The sequence below is a fragment of the Hemitrygon akajei genome, chromosome 3 (assembly GCF_048418815.1).
Source record: "Hemitrygon akajei chromosome 3, sHemAka1.3, whole genome shotgun sequence".
Classification (NCBI taxonomy): Eukaryota; Metazoa; Chordata; class Chondrichthyes; order Myliobatiformes; family Dasyatidae; genus Hemitrygon; species Hemitrygon akajei.
This window is the reverse complement of record NC_133126.1, coordinates 69,203,500-69,230,976: the sequence shown is the minus strand read 5'-3', so window position 1 is coordinate 69,230,976 and position 27,477 is coordinate 69,203,500. Positions and strand designations below refer to the sequence as shown.

Below are 27,477 nucleotides of genomic sequence, written 5' to 3'. Positions count from 1 at the left end.
TGCGTTAAATTCCGAATGCGGGGTTTGTGGCTGGAACCAACGGAAGATCGCTTTTAACTAACAACGGGGAAGATCGCTCCCCTGATTCCACGGATGTAAACGGCAAGTTTTTCCGTTTTATCTCTCTCTCTCTCCAACACGTGAAACCAAAAGAGAAAAGCCTGCAGACTTCAGAGTGACTCTTTATATTTCCAATTGGACTCAGTATTATACCCTAGACAACGAAAGAGCTTATTTCTGAGTGATTATTAATGTACCTGCGTTTTAGATTGAGTATTGACGCATGTTATCTGAATGTTTGTATTAACCTTAATTTTTGTGCCCCTTTATTAATAAAACTTTTGAAAATAGTACCATTCGACTTCAACTGACATATCTATCTTTGCTGGTAAGTGAAACCAGTTACTGGTTTCATAACAGTATGCAATAGATGATGATAAATAATGTTATCAGTTCACTTGGACTGAGTTCTTCAAATGGATTCCAGCTATTGTTCCATCATGTGTAACTTCAGAGAACAATGTACAATTAATCCTTGACCTTGAGAGTATTTGAAACCAAGGAAGAAAGAGGTAGCATAGTGATACAGTTGTAGAAACAGAATGTATTTTCCACTGTGATAAACTGAAAGAATAACTTTGTATAACATTGTATAATCTTCGTTCTTAATATTCATATCAAAAAAACAAATTGCAATGCATAAGAAAAATAGACCTGGTCAGTTATGCCAGTGAATAGTTGTTAAAATGTTTTGTACAGTTTACATACTTAATTAATTAAAAATAATTCACATCAAATCTAAACAGAAATAATATTCTTAGTTATTATCCATAACCATAGATTAAAGATCAAACATTATAATTATGATTGATTATTTCTACATTGCTTTAAGTAACCATAATCAGAAATTATGTAATTTGATAACAAGAACAAGGTTATCATGTTAGGTCATGGACAGGTGCTTCAGAAAGCAAAACCATTTTGTGAAAGATGCATAGAAACCTGAATGAACAATTTTCTGTAAAAAGGCTGTACTTTATTCAGTTTAATGCTGGTTTGTGAGTGGGAGGTAACAAGTAAGTTTGAGAAGAGGCCTTTTATACAAAGCACTTTTATGGTTAAAAATTATAGGTCAATAGGTAATGTTCTTCAGGAGCATTATTACAGAAAATTCTTCAATTAGGCACAAAAGAAGTTCTTTTGAGAGTTGGCAAAAAGCTTATTAGCAAAGATGGTTTTTAAAGAAGAACAACTACAGACCAGGAAAGATTTAATAGAAGAAATCTAGCTATTAAGGCTAAAGTAGCTGAAGATGCAGCAGTCAATGGGGGCATGATTAAAATCACAAATGCACAAGAAGATAGAACTAGACTAAGATAAAAAAAATGGTGAAGAGGCACGAGTCACTGCAGTCATCAATTTATAAGCCAGACCTGATAAGAAATGAAGAAATTTCAATTTTATTTCAAACTTCTTCATGTACTCTGCAGCAATGAGACAATGTAACGCAAGGCTTTCATTACGCTACTTCATTAAATTATTTTATTTCAGCAATCCATTCCTATCTAATGCACAGCTGGAACTTCTACTTTCTACAGTCATCAGTGTACAACACAGAAACAGGCTTTTTGGCCCACCACATCCATGCTGGCCTTTTAGCCCATCTATATTAATATAGACCACTTTTAGGTCTGTAATCTTCTATGAAATGCCTATTTCATAAATGTAGAGATTGTTTCTGCAGTTGTGGAGAATTTTGGGGATTTTGTAGTTCATACACATTGCATGCTTGTTGGCCTTTGTTGTGTGTGGTTTCTCATGGATTCTATGGTGACTCATTGCTTTGTGGTTGCCTGCAAGAGATGAATCTCAAGGTTGTATATAGTATACATAACTTTGATAATAAATTTACTTTCATCTTTGTACCTAATTCCATTACCTCCTCTAGCAGCAGATTGTAGATAACAACCATTAGTTGCTTAATAAAATTTACCCCTCAGTTCCTCTTCAGAACACTTTCTTCACATCTTAAAGCTAGTCCTTCTTGTTTTTGATAACCCTAACATGGGAAAAAAAAGATTTTGATTTTATACCCTATCATAATTTCATATACCTCTTCAAGGTTATTCTTCAACTTCCTTTGCTCTAGAGAAAACAAACCCAATTTATCCAACCTCTCTCTGTAACTCAGGTCATCGAATCCAGGAAACAGTCTGATGAAACTCCTCTGCATTTTCATCAGCATATCCAAATGCTTGCTAGAATGCATTGAGCAGAATAGTTCATGATTCACAAAATGCAATCTAACCAGAATTTTGTTAAGCCGCAACATAAATTCACAATTTTTATATCCCATGCCCCAAACTAGGATGCGTTTCAGGGAAATATAGACTTAGATCCAAAGATCTCTCTGTTCATCAACATTCTCAGTGTCCTACCATTTACTAAATATATCCTATTCCCTAGCAGACTTCTCAACTTACATCACCTTTCTAACTTTTGCTAGAACCTGCCGTCTCTGAACTCTTGCTAGCTCTCTATTAAATGATCATTCATCTCAGCTATTTTACTCTTTATTACCTGCTCCACATCTACTTGACCCTCTCTTGCAGTATTGAAGATGGCCTTTCCCCAATTCAACACTTTATTGTGAAGACCAACTGTATCTTTGAAACTTACAGAATTACTGTCACTCTTTGAAAATGGTTCCACCACTGACACTGTCTAGTTTCACTTTCTAAAAAAAAGGCTGAGCACTACCCCATCTCTGGTAGGATTATATTGGCTCAAAACAATTCTTGAATGCATTTAACAATCTTTTATGTCCAAATATCTATGCAATACAGTTTGAATCTGGATATTTTCTGTATTATATCATGTCTTCTGGTTGGAGTGTGTACAGCCGAAGTCTTGAACATTGAAATCTTGAGCAACAACCTGCTTCTTAAGGATCCCAGGTATCTCTGTTCCATTGACTGCTTCTTACTTTCAGCTCCTTAAAATCTTAATTGTTCTGAGGGAGAAGACCCTTTCTGGTCTTTAGTTCAGTTCCAACAACAAAATGCACCTTAAACATTGTGCTCTACGAGTATAACAGCTCTATAAATTACGAAATTGCAGTGACTCTCATTTACGTTTGAAACACACACACACATACACACGAACAAAATATCCTATCAACAAAACATAATTGGTCTTACCTCATTTTCAAACAACATGACCAAATATTGATGAAGGCACCATTAACACTAGAGCTTTTGAACATGCTCAGCAGGGACACAATACGAGTTAAATCATGATGCACAATGGGAAGAATGATTAATCTAATTTAGAAAGCCTTTGTCTTTGTGCTACATTCAGCTGAGAAAGCAGATATGTTATTTCTGACAAAAAGGCAAAATGGTTAGTGAAGGGAAATCTGGAAACAAAAAGGCACAGAGACAAGGATGTATTTTCTGCTCTTACCAGAGACAGTCAATCAGTTAAAGCAAAAGCCCACAATACTGTAGACAGGAAGTTCTATAATAAGCAGCATCATACTTTTGCTGTGGAATTAGCACTCCAGTCTAATCTAAAGCTAGTTATTAACATATGTACCTGTTACAAAATATTCAAGTCCAGGAAAGGCCTCCTTCCCAGCGTGGCTGCACAATGTTCTCTATACCTGTGAAAGTATGGTGTAGATGATAGATGATACTGTACCTGATTGGCTCTGGTGGTGGTCATGGGGTCAGATGGAGAGGACTTGGTGGTAGTTGGGGAAGATGGCAATGTCTGGGAATAAAGCAATTCAGGAGGAAATCACCAACCTTAAGCCTTATACTGAACAATCCCAATGCAAAATATTGCAAACAGTCCATGGTAGCTTAGTTTGGTTAATAAATTAGTTATTATTTCCATAATTATTCATTCATAACCAGCCTATGCCAATGAAGGATGGATGAGATTTACGATGAAGAGCTGGTGTTTAAATTATTAAGTCATTAGCATCAAACAGATTACGCCTTGTCAATATTTTTCAATTATTGCTACCTACTGTAGCTGCTACGGCACTGAATAAGATGCAGCCATCTCTGTATTTTTAGCACAAATTTGAATAATTCTAAGCAAATTCTTGAACAACATTTCTCTTTACACATTTCTAAAAAATACAGTACATTTCCTTAATCTACTGTTTTGAGGCAGAATCACATTGGAGCAACATGCTGTATCAATTCAATGCCAGTTAAATGCCATTCCAAGAGTTGTAGGATAGCATTTCAACAGATCTGATGGGGCATTCCTTGGTATTGAATAGAATATCAATCTTTGGCTAAAGTACAGCTTCACAATCAAATGATTGACAATAAAGTTATATAAACTTATAAGATTGTACTGTAAATCTGTTTGTTAAAGCCACAGGAAAATGTAGATTTGCTAGGCTGGGAAATAATTTGTCAGTATCCCATTTTACCAAATATTTTGTGAGAATTAAGACTCAAAACAGTTTATAATCATTATTAAATCAATATTAAAAAGTATGTTTAGAAAAAAATCACTGTCAGTGTAATTTGATTTTGTCTGAAATCAACAAAGAAAATGATTTTTGTTTGCCATATTTTTAAAGCATTTCTTGTGCTGCAGAAATGTTATTCAAAGGAATAAAGGAAGACTGTCTGCTGAAAAAGAATCCCTTTAGTTGTCAAAATAAGTTTCCCAAACCACTTTTAAAAATCACCTGTCAATAATGTGGGAAATTTGCATGCAAATATTTCATTAGTCAGGCAGCTGTAACTTAAATGCACAATGAAGTTTTGCTACTTTCAAATGGGACATAAAGGTACTCTGTTAAAACTTTCAGATATTTAGTTGTAACTAAGGAGTTCAGAAACAGGTTACTGAAAATCATGCACACAAACAGGGAAAGTAAGAAAGATAAATATAACAAAATTATAATCCAGGTGTCTCCAAAGTGATCTAATCGCTAGGGCTCTGTTGGGACGTCAAGTTGATGAATAATACTAGTGCTACATGTATCTGTTAGCAGATTAGGTAGCAGGATACCTGTCCATGTTTTATCCTCTAGCAGTGGTTGTTTAAGAGCTTTCTTTCCTATTGCAGTCAGTAATTGTCAATTTGGGCTTCCACTTTCATCACAGCTCTGAGATAGGTTTTCAACCTTTTACAATTATTTGAGATGCTCTCAGAGCAAAAAGGGATCTCTGGAGAACTAGTTTTAAGAATTTGAAAGAACAGCTTTGCCCATTTATTTTGCACATCATTCCAGCTGGCTTTCAACTACAAGGACTTTGTACCGAGGACTACAAGGTACTGAAGATCTTACTCCGATTTGTATTTCTTGTGTCCTTAAAAATAATCACGAAGCAGGAAATGGCAAGATACTATATTGGAAACAATGATAAATCTGGTCTTCCATTTTGTGGGTAAAATGTCACATAATTTCATCTGAATTGTTGTGTACAAAAACAAATTTTCCCTGATTCCATGCTCCTGGTTTTACAAAAAAGAAATGATGATGAGGTTCATGCACTGTTAAGGGAATCAAAATATAAATTTGTTTCCTCATACGCCATGTATAAATGGACATTCCTGCTTTGAAGACTGGATAGTTTTCTGTAGGACCTTAAAAACTAATATTGGTGATTCCAACTATTCTGTGGATTACTTCAGTGTATTAGATTTTCATTGGATGTGTCTCCTATTGAGTTTCAACCGTAAATGTGGGAGATTTTCCATACAATATAAATGTAATTTACTGTGTGGAATCTGCCTCTTATAGCAGGTTTAATGCATGGAAACTTAATGCTTGGGGAGTTGTAGTTACATGGTAGTTGAATGATTACACACTTTCTACAAATAATTATGAGGGATAAATTTGCTTTTGGTCCCTTGTACTAAATACAATTTGTAGTTATGCATGTAAACTGAGCTTGAATTAATAAATTCCATTCCATTAATTTTAATGAATCTTAACTTTGGAAGAGCAAACTGTTCAAACAATACACATGACTTAAGTCAAATTCTACACCCCCTTGTCTTTGGCAAGATCTTGTGGTTGCATTGAATTATCCGTTTCTAGAAATTGAAGGTTTCAGCACTGCTGTTAGAATGCAAACTAGCAAAAAAGTAGAGTTGTTTCACAGTATATGAATGTTTTTGTACAAACCACTGTTAGATCAAGATTACAATAAAGCCTCTTATAGGGATCCCAAACATTAAATCTAACATGTGGGCACATGTTTGTAATCAAACTTCCTAGCAGAGTTGGTAATCAATATGGATACAGCTTTACATGGCTCCGACAGTTTTCTTTGGGAAGGAAGTCATGAGACATCAGAAGAGGCCCTGCACATTACAAAAACAACTGTATTCTCTTAAGTATTCACAGCAAATTAATTAATTCCTCCCTCTGAAAATCATGTTGTTTCTTTTTCAGGTGCATTGTGGGCCTGTTGGGCCAGAACACCTATATTTTCAATGTATGTGAAACCATAAATGATTTTTTACTTGGATTGTCTCTTGTTCCAGTCAAAGGGCTGAACATGACAAAAACTCAAATGTGAATACATTCATCTCAAAAACAATCTTCATCATTTATTTTGATTTTAAATTCTTGCAATTGCCTCTGATGGGGGCAGAATGGGAGCAAATCACATTACAGTTAATTGGTAATATTCAAGATTTGTGCCTAAGATTTCACTCTGATTTTTTATAGTCAACAGGAAGAGTAATTGAATCAAGATTATTAATGAGTTATTAGTGATTTTATACATACTTAAAACAAATAATAGTGTGATCCCAAAAATATTGCCTTTGATATGCAACATATTATGGAAGACTTTAAAGAAATGTATACTTTTTCCTAATTTTCATTGTTATATGTGCACTGCCTGACTTGTTTTTGTTTTAAATAATCACTTTACAAATGCCAATTTTTTTAAACGTTGCACAGCGCTTTTACAGAACAATGAGTGATGTTAAAGGCTGCAAAGAAAATCCTCACAGTAGCACATTCTAGACCATAAATGAATGTTACTGCAATACAAAACAAAATATCTCAGATAGGAATCATTTTCAAAAGGAATGATTGTATCTGAAACTGTACTGTATTAAATAACAATGACATAATTGGAAAAATAGGTGGTTCAATTCACAGGAACGGAAAGAAAATTATGATAAACTCATCCTCTAATATGATGTTAAGGAGTCATGCACAACTGAATTATATGAAAAGGTAGTAATTTTGCACAATTGTCACTGACTAGAAAAGTAGTTAAGTGTAAACAATCTGAATGTATGATATTTCTTTTTCTAAGCTCAAAAGGGTTTCCATTTGCTATTTATTTACACAAAACCATTGCAGACAGTCTTCCTTTAATAATATGTTTCATCAACACAATTAATAAACCTATGGAAATTTATGCACTTGTACAGCTCAAGGGTTAAATTGAGGACAATCGGCAAGAGAATTGTTCACCACAAGGTAGCAATACCTAACTTGCTTCCATTTCTTGAACTAAATTAATTATAGTTACACATAAATAATGAACATGGGCTTGGGAAGATGGAAGGAGCTAACTGAGTGATTGATTAATTGATCACCTCATCAAAATAGGTTGCAGACAAACAGGTTTAAAGCTAAATTTCTGATAACCTCAATCTCAATTTAGTTGTTCTTTGATTGAAAAGACTTGCATTTAAAGTTAGCATTGTCTTACTCGCTATGTAAGGAGTGGATTTGTCAGCATCCTCTTCCCTCCACCACTATCTGTGTATGCTAATACAAATTCAAACAATATTCTAATAATAAACATCATTGGTAACTTACTTGTTTGATGCGATCTGGATTAACTGTGGTCTGAGGCTGTAGAATACTAACTGGTTCTGTCTTTGCCACATTCTGAGGCATTTCTCGGATTTTCTCTGCAATGAAGCTGTGAACTGCATTCAGAGCTTCCACTGTTCCCTGGATCAGACATACCCTCTCTGTTGTACCTGCAGAGATAATGTCAAAATGCAAAACATAATAAATGCTAAGGTGCAAAACAAAGAGAAATAAGCAATATGTGTTTCTGCTTTCGAAAATCTCCTCAGTTCTTCCCTTTTAAGGGCATTTTCTACAGGAACATCATTGACTATCTCTATGAAATAGAAGAGAGAATGGATAAAGAAAATGGAGTGATGGTGGTTAATATAGATTTACAAAAAGCTTACAGTAACAACTATTAATTAAGAATTTTATGCACGTTTAATAAATGGAATTAATATAAAATATGGCCATATGGAGAGGGAAAGGGTTGTAGAACATACAGCAAAATGATACAGGAAAAACAATGACTTTCAGATTGAAAAATGTATATGTTGCTTGTTGTTACTCAGAAGTGCATGTGTAGTTACTTGACAAAAAGAGAACTGTAAAATTAAAAATATAAAATAAAATTCAACTATTGAAATATAAAAAGAGTTGAGAAAGATACAGCTGTAATCAGTTTAATTTATAAAGAGTCATTCATAGTCAAACCTAAATTTTAATTTGCAGTTTAAAATAAATAAACATTTCATTCAAATAGTTTGACTATCCACAATTACAAGGCTTAAAAACAGGTGCACACACAATCTAAAAATTAAAGTAAATAAGTATGGGTTAATCCTGTCAGTGACCTTAAATATTAACTCTGTCTCCCCACAGAATCTATCTGACATGCTGAGTATTTGAGCACATTCTGTTTTTAGTTCGGATTTCCATCTGGAGAAACACTGAACAGCAAAAGTAACCTCTTTTGAAAGTGCTAAACATAAACAATTTTTTACCAATATGTACTATATACGTGTACTGACAATGACCTTGTGAGTTCCTCTCTCTAGTGAGGTAACATGCAGAGGTTGCTGAATAATACCAGGAGCTCCAGAAAGTATGCCTGATTCATCTGAGGTTCTTCTCAGACTGTGCACAAGCAAAATGATCAAACATGCAAAGCAATGTTGTTATGCTCAGACATTTTCCCGTTTGAAAGAAGAATAAGAGTGAAACAAGTTCAACAATATTAACAAATTTACAAATCTAGCAATAATTGTTTTTGAATTATCTATGATCTTTTTAGGTGAACTATATTGATTGTGCAGTATCCATCTTTGAATTCACTGAAGGTATAACAGCAAAGTTCTCTTCAGTCACCTTGTACATCAACAATATTTCATCTGCTATAAGACTCATTTCAGGTGCACGTGCACACTCACAATTCTTCCCTCTTGCAAAGCTTTCTGACACCCTCACACATTCTATTGAGTTAATTCTTGGAACAGTATATAAACATAATTCTCTGATTTTTTCCCATTTGTTTGCTGATCTCTCAGTTTCCTCATATGGCTATGTGAAACATTGTTAATATTCTGTTTCACAAACTGTTCAAAATGAAATTCCTCGGAAGTGCAGACCATTATCCAAAACATTTTTTTATGGGAGACTCATGTGACATAAAAATGGATCTAATTCTTCTACAGTGTGTTCCATGATGATGCACAATCCATTACACTTTGAATGAATGTCCATCCAAAAATGCAGTTCACACCTTTCTCCCAGTAATTATGCAGATACTTTAGGAGTAGTGCTCCCTGTAGTTGTGAGCTGTAGCACTGGGTGGTACACTCTGCACTTGCTGGTTAACTCCTTTAGATCCTTATCTACGCTGGCCCAACAAACAGAAGTATGTGCTATCGCTTTCATTTTAACTATGCCCAAATGTGCCAAGTGAAGTTCCTTTATTATTGTACTTCATAGTTTTTGGGGTGTAATAATTTGATACAGCCTTGATTTTTGGGCAGTTTTATATTCTTATCCCAACTTGTTATTGAATCAGTTCTGCAACTCAAATTCTACTCAAATACTGGCTTTAACACTAAATAATACTGTTTCAACTTGCTATTTCCACCACTGCTACAAGAAATTCACTCTCTCCGGCCTATTGAGCAGACACAGCATATCATACATTATGGGTTTTCTATGTATTATATGCCCTTCTTTGTAAGCCAGTCTTGGTAATGCACTTCCTATGGCACTCTGTCTGTATAATTGATATTCAATATTATACACATATGGGGGCTGAAGGACGGCTGTCTGCCATATTTGTGAGGCTACTATTGTGGGAGCTATCCAAGTACTTGGTGGTTGTGGCCTGAGTGAATGGCTTGTCTCAAAGGAACGCTTTGATTCTAAATATGGTTTCCAATGTTCTCTCTGAGTGTAGTTTCTTCTTGCTGGGTCCAATGGTATGTAACATGGCTTATCCATACCTTACCTCCATAACTGGAGGCACCTCAAGCAAACTTTATTATGGGAACAGACACACCAAGTCATTTCTTACAGAGGTTGCTGTTTCCAATAGTTCACTCTCCTTGAACCATTGATGCTTTATGAAATCTGGCAAAAACTGGCAGGGCATTGAACCACAACACGGGAAAGATAAAAATTCAGGAACATTCTTAGTTTCTGGTTTTGTTAACATCTTGGTTGCATAGAGTGTGTGGGGCTGCCTTTAACATTTTATCCACAGTGGCTTGAGAAGTCTGGTTGCTATGAACATGGGCTGTCAGATGGTGTTGCTTTATTTTGCACACACAGATGACAGGTACAGTTTGGCAAAGACAGTGGAATCTGCTAGTTAAGAACGCAGGGATACAACTCTTACTTTGTATGCAGAGGGCATTCTCTGTGGCCTACCCATCAGATTTGTTCAACTTGTTCACATTTGATCATAAATGCCAAAGAGAAGCATCATCATCAAATTCATGAGACTTTTCTTCATGTGACACCGATCCCAGTAAATTGACTTGCCTTTCAGTGAATGTACATATGGGCTTTGTGCCCCTCAGTGCTGGTAGACAAGAGAATGTTTCAGTACTGATCCAGAAGCTAATTCTTAAAATGCCCTTTAAGTTCCTTAGTTTGTCTTTCCTTTATCTATTTGCCTGGTCTGTGGCCATGACTGGTAGCTTCACATTTTTATGATTTTGAAAACTATATATTAGAGTTTTCAGCATCCTTCCATAAAGTATTTTCAGATTCACCATGTGTTTTGGTTAACTGCCTTTACTGAATGCATCATTGTCTTCTCTGCCTATGAATGAGAAGTTAGAAACAGTACTAAAGATCATTAATTTTTACTTTAATTTTAAAACTGCAGCAGATTCCAATGATGCTGCTAGTTGGATACATGCTGGTTAGGCTTTGCTCTGCACGTCACTCATCACCTTCAGTATTGTACAAATCTCTCCCATGAGGCTTTCTGTTATTAGTGTTACCTTCACCTACCTGGCTGATATTATTGTGAATTTCAGCTCTTACATACAGGTTATGTCCTTTGCTTTTACAGCTGAACCATCACATTGCCTTAAACTGCCACACTTCTTACAAATTATCGCCACTGCACCCATAGCAACTTCAAGTGTCAGTCTTTGCTTTCATACCAGTTTCACTCCTGTGACTCTGACAATATTGTAGCTATCACCTTTGCTACTGATATTTGTCTCAAACAGCATTTATATTGATATTATACACAACCAAACTTCTTTCACATTTTTGACATTAAATCCATCAGTGTGTATATCTAACATGCACACTCAAAAGTTAGACATTGGTTTAACATTTTTAATTTTATTTCCTTTATTGTTAAATTGGTCACAAATGTCAGCACTGCCCAAGTCAGGAAAGGCCATAATTATAGCATTGAAAGAGATTCTTCAATCTATGTAATGACTGCTTGTTGCCTTTTGACTCAAACTTGTACTCTCTATGAACTCTGAGGATGCTCGATTGAAGTGATTCTGCAATCTCTCTGTCACCTTCCTGAATGGAATATCATTTGTCTTGTGCATTGCTCCAAGGCTGTTCTAGATGCCAAAATTTGGCTCTTGTTTTAATTTCAATAAAGTTGTTCGAATGAAAAAATATTCTCTTTCATTCTACATAAAAACTAAAATTCTTAAATGCTTTATCATAAATGCTAATATTGCCATGTAGCCAAATTGTGTTTGAAATGCCAACTTGCAAAATTCCCCTTGATAATTTCAAGGCTTATACTCAAAGATCTCCATATATTGCCCTCCATTCTTTTATGCTTGAGTCTAAAATTGACACTTACAGACTCAGGTTTGCACACTGAAGTAACTGAGAATAGCACATGGAAAATGCTGGAGGAACTCAGCAGGTCAGGCAGTATCTATGGGAAGAAATAAACAGTCGACATTTCAGGCTGAGACCTTTCACCAGGACCTGCTCCAGCATCTGCAGATTTTCCTGTGCTTGTGTTACTGAGAATAACTTCTGAGTTTTCACTTTAAGGTCAATCAAATGGCTTTATAATACAGACAATGAGGATGTAACAGAACTGCCTGGAGTAATGCAATATCTGCCTCCATGGATTCCTAGGTTATAGCAAAGTAATATATAGAATGTTGTCAATAATATGTAAGATAGAGTAGAAGATGATGATTTTGGTTATTTGAGGTTCTCCTCAGACCTTACAAAATGATTAAAACACACCATGCTGTGATGATTCACTAGTTTTCACTTACAACAAGAGACAATTGCATTCAATCACTCATTCAATCATTCAAGTGCCACCAATTCCAAATTTCAATAGAAAGCATGGCATTTTGAGCCACAAAAACAGTGAAAGGTTGCATCAAAACAAAAAAATCACTACACATATGGTAACTACATTAAAATGAAAGCAGACTTGACCAGAATGACCAAATCACAAATTTGCTTCAACTTGCCTTGAAAAAATGTCAGGCTGGGTGCTATAAACATTTTCATGTAACAGTCAGGTTTTTGTTTTTCTACAATTACCATGAGTGTTGGCCTCGCAATTCAACAGAGTTACCATGAGAGCAAATTTTACGTTTTCATTTTGGCATACAATAGGTCAGAATGGAGCTTCAAATATATTAATAATGCACCAGAGTCAAGATACTGACTAATTCATTTTATATCATAGTGACTTAAAATAGGACACTGAATGACTTAAACAAATGATCCCTAGTTGACTTTCAGTACCTACATGTTGGAAATGCCTTGCATTTTAAAACTCTCCAGTTAAGTTTTTTATTTATTTGTTTGTTTATTTATTGAAATATAGCAAGGAATAGACCATTCTGGCCCTTTGAGCTACACTGCCCCGCAACCCACGATTTAACCCTAGCCTAATCATTGGACAATTACCATGACCAATTAACCTACCAACCAGTATGTCTTTGGAATATGGGAGGAAATCCATGTAGTCATAAGGAGAATGTACCAGCACCCTACAGTCAGTGGTGGAAATTGAACCTGGGTCGCTCGTTCTGCAAAGCATTGTGCTAACCACCATGCTACCGTCCTGCCCCTAAACCAATAAGAATTTTAACTCTAACTAATGTAATCCAACATACATCAGAAATCCCAACATTTCTTAATAATTTCAACTAAACATCTCTTCCTGGTAAATAATTATTTATCTTCACCAGCCTCTATGTGAAATATTTCTGTTCAAATTATTTACTTATTTATGTTTTTTAAAGTTTTTTTTGGAGTTTTGGTCATTGATTACAGTTAGAATACTCAGATTAACAGGAAAAATAATCTATGTTGTTGTTCCAAAAAGTATATGTTTTATACTCAAAGTGTCTTTTACCAGTGGTTTGGTTCATATTTTACATCTTACTGCTTCCTATTCTGCTGTTGCTGTTCTCTGGGGGCTTGCTTTAACAAGGGCACCAAACTACTGCTATGGAACGGGCTCAGGGGAGTCTTCAGATTGAAAACATTAATTCTCCATTAAATGACAGATGGGAAGTGATATGGATTGATCAATGACTAACACGAGCAATTTTCAGAAGGTCACCAGACCGCACATGAAAACAAACTTAAGATCAGATTACATGCTCTGCACCAAGTCAAGACTAGAGACTGCATATCTGAGAAGGGAGCAATGCTTATGTGCCATTCCCTTCCAGAAGAAAACAAGAAGAATGAGTTTTTGAAATTGAAAATAATTAGTTATAAATTATTGAATAAAAATAATGTGTGATTTAAAATGCATCGGATCTGATAATAATAAATAAAGCTATTAGATATTATCTTAATCAGGTTTTTTAAAAAATCAATTACATTCCCCAAACTTCAGTTTGAAAATATCTAATGAAATGAATGTGGTCTCTGATTCAACACCAAGTCTGAGTTGCTTAGATCAGAGTCTCAGTTACCCAAAATAATGACTTTGGGACCTGGGGTGTGATCAAATGATTTGGACAGAGCAGCTACACGAGTGTGGGTTAGAAATGAATAGAAGGCTGGCCTCCCCTTACTTTGAGGCAGATTTGGTCAGCCTTGCAAACTTAAGTCCCAGCTTCTTGAGTAACCAGCATTGCTGGGTGAATTTGATATCACCTCCAAAAGGAAATTTAAATGAGTAATAACTACATTTCAGGCATGTCTGGTGCTAGAAATGTGTCAGATGTGTAAGCTTAACTCAAGAAAAGAAGCTGTTGATGAATTAGCATACAGAAGGGAGATTGAAAATCTGACTGAGTGGTGTCACAACAACAACCTCGCACTCAATGTCAGCTAGAGCATGGAGCTAATTATTGACTACAGGAGGAGGAAACCAGAGGCCCATGAGCTAGTCTTCATTGGGGTATCAGAGGTGGACTCGGGGTCAGCAACTTCAAATTCTTCAGTGTTGTCATTTCAAAGGATCTGTCCTGGGTCTAGCACACAAGTGTCATTACGAAGAAGGTACCGCAGCATCTCGACATTTTTAGAGATTTACGAATGTTTGGCACGTCATACAAAGCCTTGTCAAACTCCTATAGATGCATGTATACTGACTCTTTGCATCATGGCTTGGAATGGAAACAACAATGCCCTTGAATGGAAAGGTCTACAAAAAAGTCCATCATGGGTAAGGCCCTCTCCACAAATGAACTCATCTACAAGGAGTGCTGTCGCAGGAAAGCTGTATCTATGATCAAGGAGCCCCATCATCCAGGCCATGCTCTCTTCTCACTGATGCCATCAGGAAGTTAGTATATGGGCCTCAGGTCCCACACCACCAGGTTCAGGAACAGTTATTACCCTTCAACCATCAGACTCTTGAACCAAAGGGGATAACTTCACTCACCCTAACGCTGAACTGATTCCACAACCTATGGACTCACTTTCAAGGATTCTACAATCTCATGTTCTTGATATTTATCATCCACCCATTTATTTATTTATTTATTTGCAGTTTTCCCCTTTTTTTGCATTTTCACTTTTGAATGTTCCGAAATAAACAGTGTTACCTGGGCAACACACACAAAATGCTGGTGGAACGCAGCAGGTCAGGCAGCATCTATAGGAAGAAGTATAGTCGATGTTTTGGGCCGAGACCCTTCGTCAGCATTTTGTGTGTGTTGCTTGAATTTCCTCGTGTTTGAGTGTTACCTGGGCACTATTTTTCCAAATCACATTAAGTAATGCACTGAATACAGACACCAATAAATAGAGAGCAATGTTAATAGTTTGACTCATAGCTATGTGGTTAATAATCTCACCTTCCTTTTAAGTTATAGTTCAATTTCATTTAGTTCTGAGTGCTTTTCTCTATTTATTGGTACTTCTTGGTTTTGATAGTTATCAAAAATTAACTTTGCCACTGGTTAACACTGTATCAGAAAGCAAGCATCTTTGATGCTGTGGAGCTCCAGCTCAAACCAACCAAGTTTTAAAACCTGGGCCTCTGTACTTGGATCTTCAACTTCATTGTCAGAGATCACAGTCAGTACAAATTAAAAATAACATCTCCTCATTGATTATCAACACAAGGCACCTCAAGGATATGTACCTAAGCCCACTGCTCCACTCTCACTACCCTCATGCCAGGGTAGCTAAGCACAGCTCAAATGCCATCAATAAGTACACCGATGGCACCACTGTTTTTGGCAGAATCTCATTTGGTGATAAGGAGGCTTAATGGAGCGAGATAAAGCGACTGGTTGAGTGATATCACAACAAATTTGCTTCAAGTTCCTGGATGTTATTATCTCAAAGGATCCATCCTGGACCAAAGACATCAATGCAATCACGAAGAAGACATGTTGGCACCTCAACTGGATTTAGTACATCACCAAAGACTCTTACAAGTTTCCACAGTTGTACAGTGGAGAGCATTGTGACTGGCTGCATCATAGCTTAGTTTGCAGCCTCTTTTGCATGGGATCACAATGGTCAGCTCCATCATGACCATAAACATCCACTGTATCAAGGACATCTTCAAGAGTGGGTACCTCAAGAATTCAGCATCTCTTATTAAGGACTGTCACTATCTGAGACATGCCCTCTTGTCATAACTACCTTAAGGGAGGAGGCACAAGAGCTTGAAGACTCAAACTAAAAAATCCAGGAACAGCTTCTTTTCATCCATTCATTAGATGTCTGAATGGTCCATACAGAGTACATCGTTATTCTTTTTCTTGGATGTTTATTTAAGTTCAAAATTGAAAGTACATTTCTTGTCAAGGTACATATATTGTATGTCAGCCTATTTGAACCTGAGATTCATTTTGTTGTGGGTATTCATTGTAAATCCATGAAACATAATGGAACCATTGAAAGACCACACTCAACAGGACAAACAACCACTGTGCAAAAGTCAACTAACTATGCAAATACAAAACAACAAACTAACAAATAAATAAGCAATAAATTGAGTATATGAGATGACAAGTCCTTGAAAGTGAGTCCATAGGTTGTGAGAACAGTTCAGTGAAGGGGTGAGTGAAGTTATCCCCTCTGGTTCAAGAGCCTAATGGTTCCTGTTCCTGGGGTTTCTGTACTTCCTTCCTGATGGCTCCAGTGAGACAAAGGAAAGGCCTGGATGGTATGGGTTTTTGATGAAGGATGCTGCTTTCCTGTGACAGTGTTCCCTGTAGATGAGCTCAACAGTGGAGAGGGCTTTACCCGTGATGGACTGGGCCATCCATATCTAATAGGTTTATAGGCTCTTCCCATCAAGGGCATTGGTTTTTCCATGGCAATTTGTGATGCAACCAGTCAACATACTCTCCACCACAAGAAGTTTGTCCAAGTTTTAGATGACATGTTGAATCTTTGCAAAACTTTAACAAAGTAGCAGCACTGCTGTGCTTTCTTTGTAATGGCACTTACGTGCTGGGCCCAGGATAGATCCTCTGAAATGATAACACCGAGAAATTTAAAATTGCTGACCCTCTCCACCTCTGATTCCCTAATGTGGACTAGCTCATGGACCTCCTGTTTCCTCTTCCTGAAGTCAATATTCAGCTCATTGGTACTGTTATTGTTGTGGCTCCACTCAGCCATACTTTCAATCTCCCTCCTATATGCTGATTTGTCACCACATTTGATTTGGCCAGTGACAATGGAGTTACCAGCAAACTTAAATATGGCATTGGAACTGTGTTTAGCCGCACAGGTGTCCCCTACTTCATGAAAGTTCACTTTACGTCACTTCGCTTTTACGAAAGACCTACATTAGTACCTGTTTTCGCTAACCGAAAGAAATCCGAAGAGGATTTTTGCTTTTTCTGAATAAAGGCGCCTGCTTTAAACTTGTGTTTATCCCAAGAAAGACTACCATGACCATGAAGCCTTGCGTGGGCAGGTGCGTGCATATGCGTGTACGTGCCAATTTTTCTTCTACTAATCAGTTTTTGGTCAAATCTTCCCGATTCTGGTAAGTGAAACTACACTGTACATACATTATTTCTACTTTATATAGGCTGTATATTTATCATATAATTCCTGCTTTTACTATATGTTGGTGTTATTTTAGGTTTTATGTGCTATTTGGTATGATTTGGTAGGTTATTTTTTTGGGTCTGGGAATGCTCAGTAATTTTTCCCATATAAATTAATGGTAATTGTTTCTTCACTTTACAACATTTGAGCTTATGAAAGGTTTCATAGGAACATTCTACTTTCAGATAGCAGGGGAAACCTGTACTATATAATGCAAGGAGAGCAGGGGCTAAGCACACATCCCTGTGGTGCATTTATGCTGCTGGAGATTATGGAGGAGATGTTGTTGCCAATCCAAACTGACTGTGGTCTGCAAGTGAGAAAATTGCATAAGGAGATATTGAGACCAAGGTCTTGGAGTTGATTGATTAGTTTTGAGTGGATGATAACATCAAACGTCAAGCTGTAGTCAATGAAGAGCATCCTGAGGCATCCTGATGTCTGCATCTTCACTGTCCAGGTATTCCAGTGTTGAGTGAAGAGCCAATTAAATGGTATCCATTGTTGACCTTTTTGTGATGGTAGGCAAATTGGAGCAGATCCAAGTGCTTCTCAGGCAGGAGTTGAAGGCACACACTCAGCGATTCAGGAACAGCCTTCTTCCACTATGCCATCCAATTCCTAAATGGACATTGAACCCTCAGACACTACCTCACTTTTTTTTAAATATACAGTATTTCTGATTTTGCACATTTAAAACAATCTATTTAATATATGTATACTGCAATTGATTTACTTGTTTATTTATTATTGTTATTTAAATTAAATTATTATTATTTTTTCTCTTCTAGATAATGTATGCGTTGAACTGCTGCTGCTAAGTTAACAAATTTCACGCCACATGCTGGTGACAATGAACCTGATTTTGATTCTGATATGTTTCATCGCCAGCCTCTCAAAACACTTCATTGCTATGGGTGTAAGTGTTGCTGGGTGATAGTTACTAAGGCAGGTTACCACATTCTTCTTAGGCACTGGTATAATCAAAGCCCGCAGGTGGGTAGCTCAGAATGCTGAAGTGAGAGGTTAACGATATCAGAAAACACTCCAGCCAGTTAATCAGCACAGGTATTTAGTGTTTGGTCTGGTACTCTGTCTAGGCCAGACTTTTTCTATGGGTTCACCCAACTGAAGGATGCCATTGGCATCAGAGAATGTAATCACAGCGTATCAGAGCTCCATGTTTTGACAGTCAAAGTGAGCATAAAAGACACTGAGCTTACCTGGGAGCAAAACCTTGTTGTCACCTATGTATGTCACTTGGCTTCACTTTGTTGGAGGTGTAGCCCTGCTACAGCTATAGAGCATCTTTCAGTGATTTAAGTTTGGTGTAGAACTGCCACTTCACACATGAGATGGCTTTTCAGAGATCGCACTTGGACCTCTTGTATTTCATTTGCTCGCCATGCCTGAATGCCACTGATCTGGGCCTCTGCAGATTGCAGATCTCATGGTTCATCCAGAACCTCTAGACGGGGAAGACTCTGAATGATTTTGTGGGACACATTCGCCTTCGACTGTTTTTATAAAGTCTGTGACAATCATGGTGTATTTGTTCAGATCCTCTTATGAGTACTTGAACATGGCCTAGTCCACTGACTTGAAACAATCCCATAGACACTCCTCTGCCTCCCACGACCATCTCTTTGTTGTTCTTATCTCTGAGGCTTGCTCTTTAGCCTCTGCCTGTATGCAGGTAGGAGGTCGACAGCCAAGTAATCAGATTTTACAAAATGCAGTCTCGGGATGGAAGGGTATGCACTGCAGCAGTGGGCAAGTGTGTTGAGACCACTGCTACTGTAGGTGATATATTGACGTCTCTGTGAAACAGAGAACACAGCAATTCCTCCTTTCTGTCCGATGGAGCAATCTTGTCCTGAGCTCCTCAGTCTTTTTCTCTAGCTTCTGTACAGCTAACAAGATGTTGGGTGGGGGAAGTTTCATAGCTCGGTGTTTCAGTCTGACTTGGAGTCCTCCCCTTCACTCCCTCTCTCAGCCACGACAATGTACCTTTGTCCGATTAGAGGTACTGTTCCTGCACGCTTGACAGTCAAATCTGCTGAGTCCTCCTGAAGATCATGAAATCACTAGTTTGTTAAGACAGTTCAAAAGTATGTTACTTAAAGGAAATTATAGGCTGCATATTACAGTGAGAGTACATTTAGAAGTTTTGTAAGCTGTCTGTAATACATTGCTGTGGTTCACCAGCACCATCTTCTCTATTATTTATTCTTGTAATTTATAGTTTTATGTCTTTGCACTGCACTGCTGCTGCAAACAACAGATTTCATGTCATATGACAAAGATAATAAATCTGATTCTTATTCTGCGCCTCACATTCCCAGACTTGTTCTGGTGTGTTAGATTTTCATCAGCTGTGCTTTAAAAATTTAATGCTGTTATGTAAGGTAAAAAACAACCAGCATCATAGACCTGTTCTGGTGCTAGATTTTCACAGTCAGCAGACACTTTAAAAATTTAATGCCGTGCTTTTTATTAAATTTCTGCAAACAGCCTGCCGAATATTGACAAGACCTTCAAGAATGTAAGGTACAAACAGGGAGAGTTACATTGCAAAATGATAATTTTATGCAAAAGGAATACTTTGCAAATGATTTATGCAGCTTATTAGCATTAAACTGACAGTCAAGCAAAAAACTTCATGCAGACCTGTTCAATTTACAAACGCTCTATTAATAATGTTTTATCACAATGCACATAACCTAATTGTCTTGATTCAACTTTATACTCAGGAGTATAACTTTTCAAAATAACAGCCATCCTATACTCCAACAAACTGAGCACTAGTAAAGAGAACTATTGTACAGCAATGGACATGTGTTATCTTTATGTTCAGGGTAAGTAGTGCAACTGTTCATAACTTGTTTATAGTGATAGTTATCATTTCAGTAAGCAGTGTGCTGAAAGAAATTGACTGTTTTAATAGATTTGGTATCAATTGAATCAATTTGTTCACAACTTTTGTCTAATATAAGGTCAAAACCCAAAGCCACACCTTTCCAGTGACTGCCAAATTTCACATTTTCGTATTTGCTGCACAAATCACTCTCTCACCTAGAGGGGGTCAGTTGTGCTGTGAGGATTACATTCCTTGACTTCTCTAGTGCCTTTAACACCATCCAGCCCAAGATCTTAAGGCACAAACTAACGGAGATGGGAGTAGACTCTCACATGGTGGATTGGATAGTGGACTACTTGACAGATAGACCTCAGTATGTGCGGTTGGGAGACTGTAGGTCTGACACGGTGGTCAGCAGCACAGGAGCGCCGCAGGGAACCGTACTCTCTCCGGTCCTGTTCACCCTGTACACATCAGACTTCCAATATAACTCGGAGTCCTGCCATGTGCAGAAGTTCACTGATGACACGGCCATAGTGGGGTGTGTCAGGAATGGACAGGAGGAGGAGTATAGGAAACTGATACAGGACTTTGTGATATGGTGCAACTCAAACTACCTGCGTCTCAATATCACCAAGGATATTGTGGTGGACTTTAGGAGATCTAGGCCTCATATGGAGCCAGTGCTCATTAATGGAGAATGTGTGGAGCAGGTTAAGACCTACAAGTATCTGGGAGTACAGTTAGACGAGAAGCTAGACTGGACTGCCAACACAGATGCCTTGTGCAGGAAGGCACAGAGTCGACTGTACTTCCTAAGAAGGTTGGCGTCATTCAATGTCTGTAGTGAGATGCTGAAGATGTTCTATAGGTCAGTTGTGGAGAGCGCCCTCTTCTTTGTGGTGGCGTGTTGGGGAGGAAGCATTAAGAAGAGGGACGCCTCACGTCTTAATAAGCTGGTAAGGAAGGCGGGCTCTGTCGTGGGCAAAGTACTGGAGAGTTTAACATCGGTAGCTGAGCGAAGGGCGCTGAGTAGGCTACGGTCAATTATGGATAACTCTGAACATCCTCTACATAGCACCATCCAGAGACAGAGAAGCAGTTTCAGCGACAGGTTACTATCGATGCAATGCTCCTCAGACAGGATGAAGAGGTCAATACTCCCCAATGCCATTAGGCTTTACAATTCTACCGCCAGGACTTAAGAACTTTTTAAAAGCTATTATTAATGCTTTTTGAGATAGTGATTTAGATGCATATCATATTTTTTACTGAGTTAAGTATTGTATGTAATTAGTTTTGCTACAACAAGTGTATGGGACATTGGAAAAAAAGTTGAATTTCCCCATGGGGATGAATAAAGTATCTATCTATCTATCTATCTATCTAATGCTGTCAGACGCTTGGTTCATTTTTGCTCATCAGCTGCTAAATTTCACATTCATGTCTTTGATGTTTCTGGACTTTGACCATTTTAATATATTCCATCTGGCATCCCTTGTTCTCCATGCATTGTCTCCACCTTTCACACAGTTATTAAAATGTGTGTATTTCAGGGCCCATATACTTAAAACTAAATTATCTCGCATTTACTCAGATGTTGACCCTGACTGCGACAAATGCAAAAGGGGTGAGGCTTCCCTTATTCACATGTACTGGACATGCCCTAGATTGGAATAACACTGGAAAGATGTGTTCCAAACTCTATCCCAAATACTTAATTACAATCTGGAACCTAACCCTTTGATTGCTCTTTTCAGCACCTCCGGAGAGGGGGACATGCACCTAAGTCCGAACAAATGTCGCACACTGTCTTTTGCCTCTTTTTTGGCTAGGTGCGCAGTCTTGCTCAAGTGGAGGGATGCTGCCCCGCCCACCCATGCTCAAGTAACTTAGGGACATCGTGTCCAGTCTATACCTTGAGAAGATCCATTATTCAATTCTCAACTCGGACATAAAGTTCCAAAAGGTGTGGGGACCCTTTCCTGAATATTTCCAGAATTCCCAGCCAAACTAAAGGTCCATCCTTTCTTCTTTTCCTCTGCACATAACTCCCTGACCTCCGGCATTTTCCGGTAAAATTCTATGGGCTCAGATTTGTAAACATACAACAGTCTATGTGTTAGGAAAATACACTTTCTCCATACCAATGCAGCTCTGTGGGGATAAAGGTTCTATTTAACCCTTTTTGCTAATGCAGTGATGGTTTGGAGATGGAAATTGGGAGGGGTAGGTTGGGGCAGGGAGGCAACCAAAGCATGATCGTACTATGGGTGCATCTCTTTCATAGATGTGAATTGTACACTTAATACATTTGCTATGCACTACACAAACCTCCTTTATACTATGCTCTCTTTATTTAAAAAAACAATAAAAATATTGTTGAGAAAAAAGGTGTATACTTTTTTGACAACACTTCTGGTCATCTATCTAAGTGTCTCCCATTGTCGGTCCATATAAATTATTTTGTTTAATCGCACTTCTGCGAAATACCTTGGTTTGCTTTTGCCGTGTTCAAGAAGCTCGGCCTTTTCTCCTTGGAGCGACGGAGGATGAGAGGTGACCTGATAGAGGTGTATAAGATGATGAGAGGCATTGATCATGTGGGTAGTCAGAGGCTTTTTCCCAAGGCTGAAATGGCTAACACAAGAGGGCACAGTTTTAAGGTACAGAGGAGATATCAGGGGTAAGTTTTTTCCACAGAGAGTGGTGAGTGCGTGGAATGGGCTGCCGGCGACGGTGGTGGAGGCGGATACGATAGGGTCCTTTAAGAGACTCCTGGATAGGTACATGGAGCTTAGAAAAATAGGGGGCTGTGGGAAAACCTGGTAATTTCTAAGGTAAGGACATGTTCGGCACAGCTTTGTTGGCCGAATAGCTTGTATTGTGCTGTAGGTTTTCTATGTTCTATGTTTCTAAGCTATGTCAGTAGACATTATTGTTATACAGTTGATTGCAAATACAATTTTATCATCCTTCTTTTATCAAGCAAGTCAAAGCTACATTTAATAAGCTTGGAATATGTTATATTAGCTGTCCTTGAACAGCTCTTACGGCAGAGTTGTGAGAGATTGCCTCTGAAGTAATTTCCTTACTTTGCCCAGTACATTATCAAGTGCCATGACTGCCAAAGTTTCTGGTGCAAAGGGGAAAAATGCAATTTTCCAATTTGCAGTAATGGTAGTTTAAAATCTATCCCGTGATTACTAATCTCATGAAATGGTTATTTACTCTTGCAAATCACACTCACTTATATTACCTTTGAAATGTTCTGGAGTTTGTTTATATTGCTCATACCACAAGTCTTCAGTGCATAATATTACACTTAAAAGGAAAAAAAAACAACAGAAGAACACCAAACATTAAAAAAAAATCTAACGTTGAAAAGATAAGCGATTCACTCAAGAAATCCAATCAAGCTCTTGGATCATATCTGGAAACATACCTTATCAACCAGAAGAAAATTTATCAGAATGAAGTCACGGAGCTGACACTGATGTGAAGCTCATTACTTATTAGCGAAAGATAATGGCAATGCAATGGTACTTCAAATTCAAAGAAAATATATACTCCTTTGTGCATTTCTGCCAACTAGCAGGCAATTTTTCATATCTCTGGAGGGAACAGATCATCTCATTCAATCTAACAAAGTTTTTGATAGCATGTATAAATTCACAATAATTAAACCTAAATTAAATAATTTGCATTAAAAGCTTTCGAATAGACTTTTACAAATATTTGGATGCAAGGACTGTTTTTCATTAGGTTATCAAAAACTCACTTGTAACGTGAATTATGATCAACCATCAGATGCCTATTTATAAACTGTATATTTGCTGTTGCTCTGAAATCTGTAATAAACTATCTGAAATTCAGTCAAAGTGAGAAAGATATTAATAAAGTCTGTTATTATCAACATCCATGTTTTCTCTTGTCAAGCAGATGTATATAAAAAACCTGCAAAGTAAGAGGATGAACACAAGGTGGTTAGCACAACGCTTTATAGTGCCAGCGACCTGGGTTCAAATTCCCTGCGCTGTCTGTAGGAGTTTGTATGTTCTCCCCGTGACTGAGCGGGTTTCCTCGGGGTACTCTGGTCTCTTCCTACACTCCAAAAATGTACCGGTTGTTAGGTTAATTGGTCACTGTAAACTGCCCTGTGATTAGGCTAGGGTTAAATTGGGGTTTGCAAGACAATTACAGCATTTACAAATTGAATACCAGGTGGTTCAATAAAAAGTTCATCAACCCATAAACTGATAATGATCATAACTAACAAATAAAATACAGCTATTAATTGCAAGCGTTTCCACAACACACAGCCAATCTTATTAAGCAAGGTAATCACATCTGTTCAAGTTAAAGAAAACCAGATAGTTACCCAATGCATTGCCAAGTATTATCTGTATTAATATTGCAGGAAAAAAGGCAAAAGAAACCTTTAACTGCCAGGCAGTGAAGTCAGGTAGAGGAAAAGCAGAGAGGATGAATGGAACCTATAGGTGTCAATCATGAGGCCGTACTCATGACGGAGTCAGGAGGTTATGGGATCATATCCAACATTTTAAACTTATACTTACTATCTGGCACAACCACACCAGGAGGCGGCCACATTCTGGTGTAGTTGTGCAGACAGCAAGTATCAGCTGTTGGGAAAACCTTTATAATCCAAGGCAACGTTTGCTCTCGTGAATCAAATATTAATTTTCAAAGAAGCACAGGAGTACCACAACTCTAGATAATAATTATTCCTCAGCACGCACCACTGAAACAGATTGCTATTTTATTGCTAGAAGTAGAAGCCTGCCATGCACATATTAGTTGCTATGTTTCTCTATTTGGCTTCAAAGCATTCTGACACATTCTCAAATCTATTGCAGACATTGTCAAAACTGAGTGCCCTTCCTTCTCTAAGATTACTGTCCTGAAGAAGAAAATTCTGCTTAAACAAGGGATCTCAACTGAAATAATGTCATTATAAAAGGTACTGTGAGAAAATGCACACTGCACACTTGGGGCATATCAAGGTTTCCTACAGATCACAAGGTATACAAAAATACATCTTCCGGTAGAGTTGCAGAGTGTCTGGATGCTGCAGCCACTCATCAGCTCCATCCTGAAGAAGGCCCAGCAGCGGATGTATTTCCTGCGGCTCTTGAGGAAATACGGTCTGCCTCAGGAATTGCTGCTGCAATTCTACACTGCAGTCATTGAGTCTGTCCTGTGCACCTCCATCATTGTGTGGTTTGGAGCCGCCACCAAGCAGGATAGAACCAGACTACAGCGCACAGTGAGGACTGCCGAGCGCATTATTGGAGCCTCCCTGCCCTCTATTGTGGACCTGTACTCTTCCAGGTTGAAGAAGAGGGCGGGGAACATCATAAAGGACTCCTCCCATCCTGCGCACGGACTGTTTGATCTGCTTCCGTCTGGTAGGTGCTTCAGATCCCTCCAGACTAAGACTAATAGGCACTGGAGAAGTTTTTTCCCTATTGCGGTCACTTTGCTGAACAGTTAACTGCCGGTTAACTGTCAGCTAACTATTACTTGGATTGCACTACCTGTATGTATAATTTATATTTTCATTTATATTTATCATTATTATTGTTATGGGCAGAGAGACAACATCTGCCGGAAGTAAATTCCTTGTATGTGCATAGGTACTTGGCGATTAAAGTCTGATTCTGATTCTGATTCTGTATGTCTTTTTTACAATTGCAAGACATTGCCATATATTCAGAGCATTAAGTACTGCAGGTCTACCATATCAGCGAGTGATGGAGCTGGCCTTACTGTGTATTGTTTTTGTGTTGTCGCCTTGACTTGATACGTACCATTGTTATGTCATGGCAGTGCAAGTGATCATCTTGGATGTTTTGTGATTGCGAGAGCCTGATGCACATTTGTAACATAGAAGAATATAAGTCACTGATTCACTGGCGATACTGATGGTGGGGTAGCTGCGTTGCCTCAGTTGTGGCAAGGACCAGGCCCTCATGGTGTAGTGTCATCTGCTGAAATCTGTACTGGGTTGGGGACTGGCTCCTCCCATCGACGCTGTGCCTCCCGTGTTTACTTGGTGCTGCTCTCCAGTGTTCGCTCAGTGCCGCTCTTCAGTGTTCACTTGATGGAAGAATAAGCTCGATCACCGACAACTTACAGGCTATGCCACTCAGGGACTTGGGCTATATATTTTTTTCTTTGTTACTGCATGTTTTATTGCTATTGAATCCATATGTACTATCGTGCTATTTGCTACTGGCAGTGTGTTGTGTGCTGTTGGTAATGTGTTTTGTACCTTTGCCATGGAGGAATGTGTTTTGTTTGGCTATATTCATGTATGGCTGAATGATAATTAAACTTGAACTTGAACAATTCATAGGCAATTGTACTGAGTCAAAGAGTTGTGGGCTAGGCTGGTAGCAATCATTTTCTGCTAAGTAGCTCCAGACCAAACATAAGGATAGTTGAGTCCAGAATAATCTTCTAATTTCTGGTTACTAGAAAGATCGGTCAACAGTCAAATTCCAAACAGATTTTCTTCACCTATTAGTCTAATAATCCCAGCCTCAAACTGAATTTGCTTTGAAGGACATCTGAGAACAAAAAAACTTTTAATTGCCTTTGCCATTTGCATGTTCCCAATTTGGAAAATTGGACATTTCTCCACTCTATTCCATTGCATTTACTTTTTAAAAAAATGATATAATTTTTGAACATATTTTCTAGATTTCCTTGCATCACGATAAATTATGTATTTCTTTCTTTTTATTACTCCTGTTATATTCCATATATTTCTTTAATATTACTGAATTCTAAA

At 37.8% G+C, this 27,477-nt stretch overlaps 1 protein-coding gene across 4 annotated transcripts in view; it reads right to left on the bottom strand.

Moving 5' to 3' along the window:
* Window positions 1-27,477, bottom strand: part of LOC140725087 (RNA-binding protein Nova-1) — a 247,749-nt gene that overhangs the window by 53,148 nt on the left and 167,124 nt on the right. For 3 of the 4 annotated variants that reach the window (XM_073040083.1, XM_073040084.1, XM_073040086.1), the window contains exons 3-4: window positions 7,829-7,995; window positions 3,703-3,774 (exon numbers count right to left, since the gene is read on the bottom strand). In XM_073040083.1, the coding sequence (XP_072896184.1) occupies window positions 3,703-3,774; window positions 7,829-7,995 (239 nt within the window). The remainder of the gene's footprint in view (window positions 1-3,702; window positions 3,775-7,828; window positions 7,996-27,477) is intronic. The other variant, XM_073040085.1, reaches the window with a different exon arrangement.